This window comes from Solanum tuberosum, unplaced genomic scaffold (genome assembly GCF_000226075.1).
Source record: "Solanum tuberosum cultivar DM 1-3 516 R44 unplaced genomic scaffold, SolTub_3.0 scf00150, whole genome shotgun sequence".
Lineage (NCBI taxonomy): Eukaryota > Viridiplantae > Streptophyta > Magnoliopsida > Solanales > Solanaceae > Solanum > Solanum tuberosum.
In genome coordinates this window covers 437601-451532 of record NW_006239073.1, presented here as the reverse complement: position 1 = coordinate 451532, position 13932 = coordinate 437601, and the positions used below count along the sequence as shown (strand labels likewise).

The 13932-nt window shown below is 33.2% G+C and overlaps 2 protein-coding genes across 2 annotated transcripts; one reads left to right on the top strand and one right to left on the bottom strand.

Moving 5' to 3' along the window:
- Positions 1 to 2089: 2089 nt before the first annotated feature.
- LOC102586621 (B3 domain-containing transcription factor ABI3) lies at positions 2090 to 4955 on the top strand. The gene is made up of 6 exons (XM_006352766.1): positions 2090 to 3391; positions 3672 to 3764; positions 3866 to 3966; positions 4510 to 4556; positions 4652 to 4728; positions 4833 to 4955. Exons 1-6 carry the CDS (start codon positions 2090 to 2092, stop codon positions 4953 to 4955), a joined length of 1743 nt encoding a protein of 580 aa, XP_006352828.1.
- A 1152-nt stretch (positions 4956 to 6107) lies between these two features.
- On the bottom strand, positions 6108 to 12487 carry LOC102603970 (probable pectate lyase 8). Its single transcript, XM_006352644.2, has 8 exons — positions 12254 to 12487; positions 11722 to 11775; positions 11469 to 11543; positions 8190 to 8360; positions 7643 to 8114; positions 7427 to 7530; positions 6762 to 6900; positions 6108 to 6641 (listed from the first exon to the last, which is right to left on the bottom strand). The coding sequence occupies exons 1-8, from the start codon at positions 12340 to 12342 to the stop codon at positions 6441 to 6443; spliced, it is 1305 nt and encodes a 434-aa protein (XP_006352706.1). The 5' UTR covers positions 12343 to 12487; the 3' UTR covers positions 6108 to 6440.
- Between the last annotated feature and the right edge of the window lie 1445 nt (positions 12488 to 13932).

Here is a 13932-nt window from a genome sequence, read left to right as displayed (position 1 = left end):
AAAAAAAAAACTACATATGTATTGGCCTTTGACCATTTCACAATATTTCTAAAAGAAATTAAAAGCCATGTATGTATGGAAGTTAGAGAAATTTAAAATTTGGTCAATTTACTATGTATTGGAAAACTTTCTCATTTATTGAAGCATAATTAATGAATAAATTAATAAGAAAAATATAAATTTGACAAAGAAGGGTATAGTTGTCAAAAAAATAAATCAATTTATAGTGTGAACATGTATTTGAGCCATTATGGTCAAATTATGGCCAATTTTTTTGACCAAAAGGATTTTTCCTTAATTTAATATCATTAATTAATTACTACTACTAAAATTCGTTATTGATATAGTATAATTATATTACTTTTTATTACTACTGCTATCACTATTGGCTATTATCATTTTTGCACTATTAAAAATTGGCTATAGTCAACTATAAGAGAGACAAAATTTAATCGAAGAAGAATCGTCGATGAAAGTAATAAAACAAAGATAAAACATATCTTCAACTTATAAAAAATTTGATACTCCTAGATAGAACTTAGAGATCAAACTTAAAGTAAAAAAGATAACAGATAGCCTAGCCTTGTATTAGTTAGAAAAAAAAAACAAATATGTCATCAATTAAAAAGATTCATTTATATCATTCGTTAAAATTTAATTTATTTTTTTTAAAAAAAAAAAAAAACTTATTGATATCATTATGATATGATTCAGATAACTTTTTCATATGGAGCACGAACTTTTTTTTTTAAACGAAACACGTAGATTGGTCAGAAGTGAAGAAACAGGTGTCAGCAAGAGAAGAAGTCTGCCGTTTCGCCCACGAATGCACACAAAACTCCCTATGGCCGCACCAAACAAATTAAAGTCTTGTTTTACTTCTATCTATTATCACATTACTAAATTTTCCCAAATCTTTTCATGTTTACCAATATTTTTATGAAAGAGAATTGACCTGCTTCTGTTATCAATAGAGAATATGAAATAATTCTCATTTCTTTCCTTAATATAAAATAATTTGTCATTAAATTGTTCATAAGTATTCCTTGATTAATAAAATTTACAACGAATTTTATTAATTAATTATAAAATTTATCTATCGCTGATTTCTATTTGTCCAAAGTGACCACCGCTGGATTGAACCATTCAGGTTAGAGTACATATACTTAATTTAGTGGTGAAAAAAAAAAAAAAATCGCACCAAGTTTCTCTTTGGTGGTTTTCCTTTTCTCTCTCATTTAAAACCTCTATATAATATCTTTACAAAAATAAAATCTCCATATGTGCAAAATAGTGTTGAAACAACTTCTCAGAACAGGCCATAGTTGTTGTTGAAGTTTGGTATTTTTTTTTTGTCTGAATACATATTCTTAAAGATTCTTGTATATGATATGTGAGAGTGTTATTGCTATTGGAAATTAATTTTAGTAGTAATACTTTTTAAAGTTTGTTTGATTTGAAAGTAATTTTGTCCTACTTATTACTATTTGTTAAGAAGTACTATCAAAAACTAAGTAGAGTCACTTTCTTTAGAGATTTAGTACTATTAATATTTTTTTTGTTGGTTTGATATAGAATTTTATGTTGCAAAAACTAAGAGAGAAATAATCAAGAAGACATACTTCTTGTAACTTAGGTTAGCTTGCTTCCATCTGTCGTATTTTTTATGGATAGAGTTATTTGTTACTCGTGGTGGTGGTGGAAGATACCAGGTATGTTGTGGAATTAGTCGAGTTTTTAGTCCAAATAACTTATCTTGCTTCCTTCTGTTTTATTATCCTTAGTAGATAGAGTTACCTATTCGCTAGTCGTATGTATTCCATGGAATTAATTGAGTTTTTAGTCCAAATAACTTAGCTTCCTTCCTTCTGTTCTATCTTGGTAGATAGAGTTATTTGCTATCCTTCCTTGGTGGAAGGGTGCGGCCGTGCGGGTATCTCGTGAAATTAGTCAATTGATTCGAACACAAAAAAGATTAACTTAGCTTAATCAGGTACATTTTACCATTTCTCTCTAAGTTTTTATTTTTTTTGGTTTAGGCAGAGTGAGGCTTGCTAGCTAGTAAAAAGTTGTCAAGTCAAAATCAAGAATGAAAAGGGAGTTAAATGAGGTTTATTATGGTGTCAACAAAGAAGATGTGCATGGATTTGAGAATATTAATATGGTGCCTACTGATTTTGATCCTATGGATGATACAGATATTTGGCTAAATGGAAATTTCTCTAATGATTTTACTTCTCTTCAAGATTTTCCATGCATGTCGTCTTCATCATCAACTTCCAATTCCCTTCCTACTGAACAATCTGATCCATGTTCTAGTTGGGCTGTTCAAAAATCTGATGGTGATGAACAAAATTTCGACACAATTAGTGATCAAGAATGTCTAAATGTGATGGATTTAATTGACGGGGATCATGAATTTCTTGACCCTGTGATCTCTTTTTTCCATAGTGGAGAAAATCAACAACAAAAAGAGCAAGCAAATGATGAGCAAGTGTCTATTTTTCAAGGGGATAGTGAGCTTGCGCTTATGTTTTTGGAATGGTTAAAGCAAAACAAAGATAACATTTCTGCTGAAGACATGAGGAGTATTAAGCTTAAACGTTCGACAATTGAAAGCGCGTCGAAGCGATTGGGAAGTACTAAAGAAGGGAAAAAACAGTTGTTGAGGCTCATTCTTGATTGGGTTGAACAACATAGATTGCAAAAGAAACAAATGAGAGTAGAACAGAGTATCCAAAACTCTGCCCCTTTTAACTTTAATAATCCAAATGCTTGCTTATATAATGCCTCGTTCCCCGATTCGTCCCCTGTAATGACAGGGCCAATACAGGGGTACATTGGTGATCTGTATTCTAATGGATCTTTATTCGCGCCTCCTTATAATCAAACAATGAGTGGAAGTGCAACTTCTCGGTCTTGGTCTCCATCGCAATTTACAATGGCGACCGCTTCTCAATACAATCCATTTCCTGATAATGATAGTACTGATAATGTTGCTATACCTGATCAGCCTTTATTCAGTGCTCAATATGATCCGTACCAAGTTTTCGATGGGAACAGTGAGAGATTGGCAAGGTTGGGCACTTGTGCTACTAAAGAAGCTAGGAAGAACAGAATGGCTAGGCAGAGACGAGTACCGTTGCATCATTATCGCCATCAGACTCAGAATCAAAGACAAATTAGTAATGAGAAAAGTGTAATGATGGGTGGAAAGATTAATAATTGTGCAATGTCTCGAGCTAACAGTCTAGGAAATTGGGTATATTGGCCTTGTGCTGCTGCTGCTCCGCCAATCGCCATGGTTCCATTGGCTGATACTCCGCAAGCACTTCCTATGGAGAGGCCAGCGGTGCAATCACAAAAACATGGTTCGACAGACAAAAGACAGGTTGGTTTCATTAGTTTCGGCCAAAAAATATTTTTCGAGTTTAACTTATATACACTAACAGTAACTTGGAAGAAAATGAGTTGGGGATTTACAAGATCGGGAGTCGAACCTTCACTAACAAGGTGAGAGTTCAGGTAGTCGGTTCAACCTAATGGGCTATTAGGATCTCCATTCACATACTGTGTATATAAATTACAAATCACCCGCTATGGTAATTGTAAAGATCATTAATATATATGTGTTAAGACGCTTTAAATTTCGCGTGGATTTTCTTCGACAGGCTTGCAAAACAGAGAAGAATCTCAAATTTCTCCTGCAAAAAGTGCTGAAGCAAAGTGATGTTGGCAATCTAGGAAGAATTGTGTTACCAAAGGTACTTTAGTTATCGTTGTCATAAATTGTGATATATATTCCCATTTGGTAATTATAGTATGAATGATTAAATGGATAATTGAACATTTTGTTTATAAGTAGAAAGAAGCAGAAAGTCATCTCCCCCAACTTGAAACAAGAGATGGAATCTCAATTGCCATGGAAGACATTGGAACTTCTCGTGTTTGGAACATGAAATATAGGTACACTGACTCAAAATAATCAAGCTATCTTTTATTACATTTGCTCGATTCAATTGTTTTCCTTTAATTTATAGTCATCTTGCTTTTATAATTATTGGTTTTTATCGGCCTTTAGTTAAGGTGTGAATGTGAAATCGAGGGAAAAGAAAATTTTGAAAAAGGTTCCTTTTTTCCAAAAGTACTTTGTCCATCATTGAATAAGAAGAGGAAGATTATTGTGCTTATATATAGAAGTACTTCTTCTCGCTCTTAAATAGTTGCAAAGAAAGTCTTATCCTTGCGTCGTCATTGCTGCTCAGCTTCGGATTTGGTCAGATGACCTGATTTATTTCTGCATTATTTTTCTGAAGGGTAAATGCTCGAAACAGTATTTTCCGAACAGGCTTTCACAATTGGGACTTCTCACACCTATTGAGTCTCTTACTCGTATAAATTAAAGGCTTTGTTTCAGGTTTTTACACACCGAAAAAAATCTGGAAACTCCCATTGCATTTCTGCAAATTTCTACATCATTGATAACAATTTTGTGTGTTTTGTTTTCAGATTTTGGCCAAATAACAAAAGCAGGATGTACCTTCTCGAGAACACAGGTGTGAACACAATCGACCCAGCTCTTGCGTAGCATATTCATTAATATATAGTACTAAGTAATTTTTTATTGCATCTTTTTTCCCGATTCTTGAAGGTGATTTTGTCCTAGCTAATGGACTTCAAGAAGGTGATTTCATTGTAATATACGCCGACATAAAGTGTGGCAAATATGTAAGTCCATATATATATATATAGTGCTTTAGTTTTGTTATCACTTTAAGTGTGTAATTATCTTTGTCATTTGAGTTTAAACTGTCGAAATATATATATAACAGTTGATACGAGGAGTAAAAGTGAGGCCGAATGGAGCAAAATCAGACAGCACGCAGCCAGCAAAGAAAATCGTTCGTAAAATAGCTGCTGTTGATTCATCTCCATTTGCACAAGCTGTTCGATAGTCCAGGAAAAGAGAAATTAATCTCAAACAAGTGAGTTTGCTGTCATCCTTTTTACTTTTTCTTTTTACAAATTAGTACTTCATTTTGTTAAGTAGAATTATCTATAGATGACCCTGACTCATGCAAATGACATGTTTAAGGGGTTCGTAATTGTTAGCAAGGATACTGTCATATATATGTGTATGTTATAATCTGAATGTGTGGTATCATTTCCATGCTTATCAATGTAATGACCACCATCGATTGTCATTTAGTTTAAGTTGATATACATTGACCGTTCAAAAAAAAATTCGTGCTATCTGCGGAATTTGACTGATTATTGTCGCAACTTAGTACTCTTTTCATATTATAATATCAGGCTTGACAGCGTAAAAACTTTTTTACACTACCAAGTTATAATTGCTTTATTTGTTGTTTTATAGTTTTTTTAGTATCTACTAAAATAATTACTTTTCTTTATTATGGATAGAGATAACACATCAAATAAGATGTCTTGTTGAAAATATTTTGACAAAATTTCTCCCGGATTAATTTGGGCTAGTTATCAGCCCAGATTTTGATAGGTGGAAATGGGCTGAGCTAATAATTTGGCAGGTCAATAATCAGATTGTTTGTTTGGACTTTAGAGGGCATGATCCTTTGACTTTCCTTTACTCTTCATTCTATTAGATCGGATTAATGAGGTGCAAGCTCTCCTCAACACGGTTGAATTTACTAAATCCGGGAACTTAAACAAGGACACTGAATCGAAAATATTGTAATTACCATCATAATAAGTAAACATGCAGAAAATAGGAGGAAAAAAGGACTGGACATATATATATTTGAAGCAGAATTCATAGTATATTACATATATATTATAAGGATAACAATTACAACAATATCATGAAGCTCAACACCTATAACAAAAAAGCAACCTAAAGATTTGACTTGCGTATCTTTTGTCCTCCTTTATTTTAACAATCTTTCTGTTTCCGATAGCATGAGATATAACTTTGGTGAAATGGTATGTAGGATATGGACAAGAAAAAGAAGATGACCTCTCAGAGACTTCTCCAGAGATAATCGAATTATATCTCTAGTGGTGTCGGGAAAGGTTGAGCACGGGTACATTAAGACAAGTGGAATGGACAAACAAGTGCAAAATCAATGTAGTGTTTGAAGAACCTTATGTTCAAGAGCTAAGGCAGATTCAAGAATGTGCGCTCTTTGAAATATGAGTTCAGAATTTAATATTATACAACATTTTAGGATTTCTCACATATATATTAAAAGTTTTAAGCTGAATATGGTGGGTTAAATTGAACCCATCCTTAATATTATGTGTCCGCCCCTGCTCAAGAGGTGATTAGGGACGGACACAAACTAAGAGAGAAAGATAATCAGAGAAAATTGGCTATATTGCTGAATTCAATGGACAGGTAAAGATGATCTGATGGTGTGCATGGTTTGTATGTGTTGATGTGCTTGACATCAACATTAGTGTCAAGAAAGTGCACCAGCATTTGAGGTAATCATTCCGACCATGGAAGAGGACTTAGCAGCTAAGCTTGAGGCTCTTGCATAGCTGCCTGGAGCAGCACGTCCCGATGCAGTAAAGTATGCTCCATTCAACAAAAGGTCTCCCACTGATCTCCAGTTCCACTGTTTCCATGATCCTTCCCATGGTTCCACTCTTTTTGTCACCTGTTAACCCAAAATTCCATAAATTTCAATAATTTGTTGAGGTTAGGCTTTACCTTCCTTACTTGTACTGTATTGTGCCGTGCCTAAGTGGTTTAAAAATCAGCCTAGTTTTGAACTAACCTCTTTAGCAAAAGGGTTCACTGGGGCAAGGTATCTGTTACCCTGGCTGTTAATTGTAGGAGCAGCACTGCCACCAATGGCATACATCTCCCAGTGCGTGTAGTCATTGTTCACCACATGGAAATAACCATGCCTACATCTGCATATTAATTATGTCGTACTATTGTTAGTCCAAGAAGACATGGAAAAGATGAGAAAACAACTACGCCTCAATTCCAAGCAAGGTGAAATTCGTTATCTCAATCATTACCATTTATGTCACTAGTTTTGGGGGTTAAAAGTTAGGCGAAGATCAATTTCTTTACATAGTATCAGAGCATGGTCCATCTCCATTATTGCTTACCGATGTTGGGTTTATATAGTATCAGAGTAGGGTCCATCTCCATTATAATGTTGGGTACTCTTATAAAATTGGCCATGCTCTAGATGTTTAGCTTTGGGTGCGGTGTGGTGTTGCAGAGTTCCACATTGGATGAAAAATGAATGGGTAGTCTTTTAAAGTAACCTTGGGAAATCCTATCCTTGTCAACTAACTTTATGAATTGAGTTAGATCCAAGATCCATTTTTTTACAATAACAGAGTCTCATATTATTGCAAAGATCAGTAATTTACTAAATCAGATGAACTGGGGAAAAAAAGCCTACTCATATTTTCAGATTGATACCTTGGCATTCTCTGGATTAGGCCCTCACCAAAATGGTTGAAGGCAATAGTCACCTGCATAACCTTATCTCTTACATAGGAATCACTGTGCCCCAATAAAATCACCTACACATAAGTTGGATTAATGAATAATTAGTCTTTGAACTAAAGTATCAACACACAAGAATGCAGTTAAAAAAATATATATTCAGAAATGTCGTTTTAGTTGAAAATTGACCTCATTGTGATGGGTGAAGTAATTGTTTGAAATGGTAATTGCAGTTGAACCCATAATAGCATCAATGAGACCATCAGCACAATTAGAAAGAGAGTTGTGATCAACCCAAATATGGCTCGAACCAAAAATGGAAATGGCATCACCATCAGCCATAGTCCTCCAACCATAATGTGATGGTGAGCTTCTAACCATGGCATTACCAGTTGGTTTACAATCATGAATATGGAGACCATGAATGATAATATTAGTAACAAATTGGATAGTAATACAAGCCCCATTCGCGATATGCACGTTCACACCACGAGCATCGATTGTCTTGAAACTATTCATGATCAGTTCTTGCTTAAGTGTGATGTGCATATCACGTTTAAACACTATCCACAATGGTTCATCTTGAATTACAGCATGACGAAGTGTTCCAGGTCGGGGATTTACTGGGTCATCATCACCTGAGTCAGTTACAACATAAAACCTGCACATAGAGGCGGATTCAGGATTTTTAGAAAGCAATAGATCCCGCTCTAAATTTGCCTCTGAATATAAATACCTGCCATCTCGGCCACCAATGGCATTACGTCCAAATCCAATTGAACAGTCAGCTAAGCGTCTGCGATTACGTTGCCAATTGCGATCGCATCGCCAACAATCATCAATAGGATTTCCCGTCGTACATGAGAAGTAACCCAGTTTTCTCCTCTCTGTGCTATTCCTAATGCTCCTATACAACAATACAAGAAAGATAAGTGTTCAATTTTGTCGAACAATATTTACCAGGCACTCAGTCTCAGTGTAATAATTGATTGAGTGTAAGATATTCCCTCGGCTAATTCTACAAGATACATGTCATCTCTCACCAGCAACATGTACTAGGTAACTCTATCCACCAAAGTTAGGACAGATGGAAAAAAATCACCTAATGTTTTTTTGTTTCCGCTGAATTTTGAACCTAAAATCTAAAGGTTCTCAACCACTTCATTGACTACTAGGTCACATCCTTGGACACTAAATTTTATTCCAAATTATGTAAAAGACAAACAAAATCTCACATGTGACTACTTTGATGTATATAGTATAGTATTATATAATAATAAGACTTATTTGAGGGATCAAGTTGACCCACTCAAAAATGTCTTATAGGGAGAAGTTAAAAATGAATGTAGTGTGATAAAATAAATAAATAAACTGTAGATAAAAGGAATACGGTCAATACGGAAATAGTACTTCTATCAATCATTCCATGTAAAAATAATAATAATAATGTACTAATAATAAAAATATCTAAAATAAATGCACATGCAAAGGTGGGGAGATAAATGCATGATGTGTCGGTAGGAGAAACTATTTATTGATTAGGGAAAAGTCATTTAATATATGGTGATGGGCTTTGTCAGTACAGCCAGCTGCTGCATCCCTCAATTTGGAGCCCAGATCTCATATCTTCTTACTGCTCTACTAACTTCTTAAGGCCATTTGCCAGGCTGGGACAGGGGACAATGTTATGTGGCCTACGATAAGTGGGGCTGTAAATTGGCCAAGTTCATCGTCAAAAGATTATTGTACGGGGCTCCTCTTATGCACACATATGTTTCAAACAGATTGTATTACATAAATAATAAAAAAAGATATTCCACGTTCATGTAGAATCCTAAAATGGATCGTAACCTAGAGAAATATGATATAAGCAATTTATTATAACACAAGTATTAATGGTCGATACAATGATTCGAATTTATGATATTATGTACCATTGCTCCAAATTAAGCTCCTTTTGACATTTTCTAAACTAAACCAATAATAATTATGTTTCACAAATAAATTGAAATCGACTATAGTCAAATCTCTTTATACCTTTGACATTTTCTAAACTAAACCAATAATAATTATGTTTCACAAATAAATTGAAATCGACTATAGTCAAATCTCTTTATACCTTTGACATTTTCTAAACTAAACCAATAATAATTATGTTTCACAAATAAATTGAAATCGACTATAGTCAAATCTCTTTATACTAACAAGAAAAATTGGTTTCAAATTTTCTTTTGATCGTTATAGTGAAATATTGTTATAGATGATGATTGTTATAAAGCGATCATCTCACCGTCAATATTGTTCTGTCTAAGTAACATGAATATGGATAAGCAAACCCAAAATATATAGAACAAACATTATAATGTGCACCTTCATGTAAAGCCACCTTCAGCCTCTACGAGAGACATGGATACACATGAATGAAAAAGACTCGATAGATAATTTATAATGTGCCTATGATGATAAATCTCCCAACAGGAGCATGTGAAGACCAAGTAGATTAGGCAGGGGAATGCAAGTATGCAACTTTTAACTTATTCTAACATGGCCCTTTCTAATCAATGATGATTAACCCTAATCCAAAAAGGTACTTTGGAGTATGGACCAATATATTACTTACAACATTATCATATACTAGATTGGATACCCATAAGAGAAATAGACATTAGACCTGACTCAACTTCAAACTATAGTTCATAATATAATAATTGTCCAAAATCGTATAAAAAGATCAACTCATTCTTGAAGAGTCGATGTGGAACTCAGGTACTCAACAATGTCCATACTCAATTTTACAACACATAATAACTCCTCTGACACGAATCCTAGTCGTTAGGGACGGATTCACAGGATTGGTGAGTTGATTTAAGAATTGTTAATTAATGGCAGTACTTATAAAAGCTGCCGTAGATAGAGAGCCTGTGGCATTTGCATGTGCAATATGCCTCATAGGCAGTCTAATGATAATCAGAGTAACTTCTTTTGACTGTCAGCAGAAGATGAATTTGGAAAGGGAATCGCAGAAGAATGGAAGCAGAGGGAATTGTATTGGAACGGTTCGGTAGGTGGGATATTAAAGACAACTGCGGCATTGCTTTTAATTTTGTGGGTGATGTGTAGATCTTGTGGCTGACTAATCAGAAATTTTGGATAGACATACAAACGATTATTTTTTTTAATAGGGAGCATTTTCCTATTTAATAGATCCTAAAAAGGTAGATATAAACTTTTCACTACGGGTCAATTTTGAACCACATTTGTCATATGAAAAAAAATAGCTTAATTGATTAATCATATAAATTTTCACTTTATTATTTTGTAATTTCCGCTCCAATTTCTCGTTCCTCATCATCCTTACCCCCACCCAAAATAGGAGAAAAAAACTCCTTTATAAACTTAGCTCCTTCAATAAACCTTATGCATACGAATTTGAATTAGGTGGATCAAATTATCCGATAATTAAACTAGAAAGTAAATGTAGTCTTCTTACAACAGGTCAAAATTTGGATCCAATTTATCATGCTAACAAAAATCAGCAATTATATAAATTAGAAAAAGTATATATATATGATAAAAGAATATTACTTTTATTTACATAAAAAGTATAATTTTTCAATAAAGGAAATTAAGACGAAACTCCTTTATTGATATAGCATCGTCACTGGGTGTGGGTACTATTTGTCTCTCTATTCAACCTATATATGATTGGAATATCTTTTTTTCCCAAAAATACTTTTAGTTCGTACTTGTTTTTTACAAAAGAGTAGTGACGCAGTAAACATTCGACTCCCTTTAATTATAAATAACTAAATAAAGTCTCTTAATGGAGTAAAGCATTAACTGAAAACAGATTAACGCTAAAGGGAGGAAGGATAGTTGCGATATGAGGAATATTTTTTAATAATTAAATACTAAAGGCTCGATTGGGAACAAGTTATTTTGATAACTAATCTCGGATACGTTATACCACTTTTAACATTTTTATATGGGATTGCGAGAGACAGGATTAACTCACATATCCACCATGGAAGCAATGGCTTCTGGATCATCTACAGCATGTTCATGCCTGAGTTCATCGTTTCCACTTAACCTGCAAAACTTAAATCATGTAAAAATAATTAAAAAGGGAAAATTGGATCGCGATTACAGAGTTAAAAGAACAGATATTTCCAGATCCGATCAGTCAATCTTCTTTGATTCAATTGCAAAGTTAGTACATTACTCGAAGAAGTAAAAGTGATAAAGGCGGAAAACAAAATGAAGTTAACCTGTTCGCCATAGTCGAGTTACTTAAGCTCTGAAATTGCTCTGCTTCTTCAATACTGACGATGAAAAATTCAAAATCTAATGAGTAAAACAGAGTAAAAGTAGCTCCAAACAGAGTCGATAAGAATGGAGAACTTACTCCAGCACAGATCAAATGTCAAAGTTAACAAAGAGAAATAGAAGTATTTGTCACACCAACATATTTAAATTCCATAATCGAAAAACAGAATCAGTGATGGTAGCAATGGCGTAAATTCCAGAAAATCTGGTATTGAATTAACCTTATCGAAGCTCAAATATCAAAATTACCAAGAGGAATCTCATGAAATGAGTAATACAACTACTTAAATCGAATTAATCGAAAAAACAGGGATGATAAGAATGGCGCAATTCACAGAAAATCCGAAATTATACTAAACTACATCGCTGCTCAAATGCATAAATTAAACAAGAGGAATTTCATATTAATCGAACTAATTTGCTTCCACATTGTAGACAAAATTGCTACTGAAAACGTAATGACGCCTTAAATACCTGTTATCGGCAGAAGAATTGATGAATAGTACGATCACAATTAGCAATTGAAGAAAACACAAACACGATAATCTCAGAGCAGCAGCCATGGCGAAGTTATCTCTAGAATTCGCCAATTTTCTCTCTGTTTTGGGAAAAACAGAATGTGGCTAATTTATATTATGAAATGAATGAAAGCTTGAATGGAGGAAACGTTTTTATAGGGCTGCAAGTAAGAGACAGAGGTACCATTCATTAGTTGTCTAACTTTTGATATTGTTCATTATTGGAAAGATAGCCTAATAAAACTCAACTTTATTTATCAAAAAATATTTACATGTTCAATAAATTAGTAGTTAATATAGATTAAGTTTTATCCATTTGAGTATGCCGTCAATATCATTAGTCTTTTTAAGGTTTAATCACAAGAATATTTGCTTAAACCTTCTATAAACCTCTCACCCAATTAACGTTCAACTTAATTTCTCTTTAGATGTAACAAATTATATATTACTCAAGTATTTTGAGACAAATTTGATTTGTCAATCGGCTATTAACGGCATTAATGAGGTTAAGCTAGTACCTAATTACATTTATTCACTAACTATGTAAAGAAATATATCTACTTTTTATGATCGTAGTGTCCATGTCACCTTTCACGCATCTTGATTAATTTTACGGGATACATGTTACTTCCTATCAATAATACGTTTCATGTTACTCTATCCATCAAAGCTAGGGCAGTCATGCTTTACTTTTAAAGTACTATATAATATAAACAAATCCAACAAATAGACACAATTCTTCCCCATCAATCAACGGCAAAACTAAGTAGTGTTGAGCAGTTCAGCCTTTAATCTGAAAATTATACTTACAAATAAAGTAAAATATATGTATTTTTTATTGTATATGAGGTGTTGATTTTCCTTTGACATAAAAAAAATTCAAGTATAATGATAGAGGGGTTCGAAATGATTTTAGATAATGTAAAACTACTTTTACATAATTTCTATATATAAGTTAAAACTTTAAATTTGTGATTAACAATATATAGCTTTTAACTAATTGACTTAAGTCATTCATGAGTCGTTTTCTCACGTGTCAATGCGTCGGTCACTCACGTGCCGGACACTGCAAAATTTAAACAGTTTCCATTTCTCTCGCGAGTTTGTCTAACAAATTAAATTCCACCGCATTATCTGTGGGGCCTACCACGTCTTCCACCTCAGCTACTTATTTAACTCGAACCTCGATGCTATATAAGAATAATACTGAATAAAATATATTAGAAATGTAAATTAGTTATATTGTGATTAATTATGCTATATTATTTATACTAAGATTATTTTCTATTGTCTTACCTATGCTTATATTGTTATGCATGTATTAATAGCCAATATATTGCTAGTACTACAGTTTGTTATCTATTTAGTGTTCTATAATATTGAATAATATGTATAACTAATATCACAATTAATACATGTCATATATGTATGTGTGATAAAATAATTTATAGTCTCACAAATATTTATTATTTATTTTAGATGACAAATTTCAAAGCGTTTTTTTTTTTTTTAACCTTTGATGAAACTTTTTCTACAAGCCACATTTAATTTTTACCATGCTATAAAATCCCATAACATGAATTAATTAATGAGTTTTTATGATTGACGGTGGTAAAACATTTACATAATTATGTC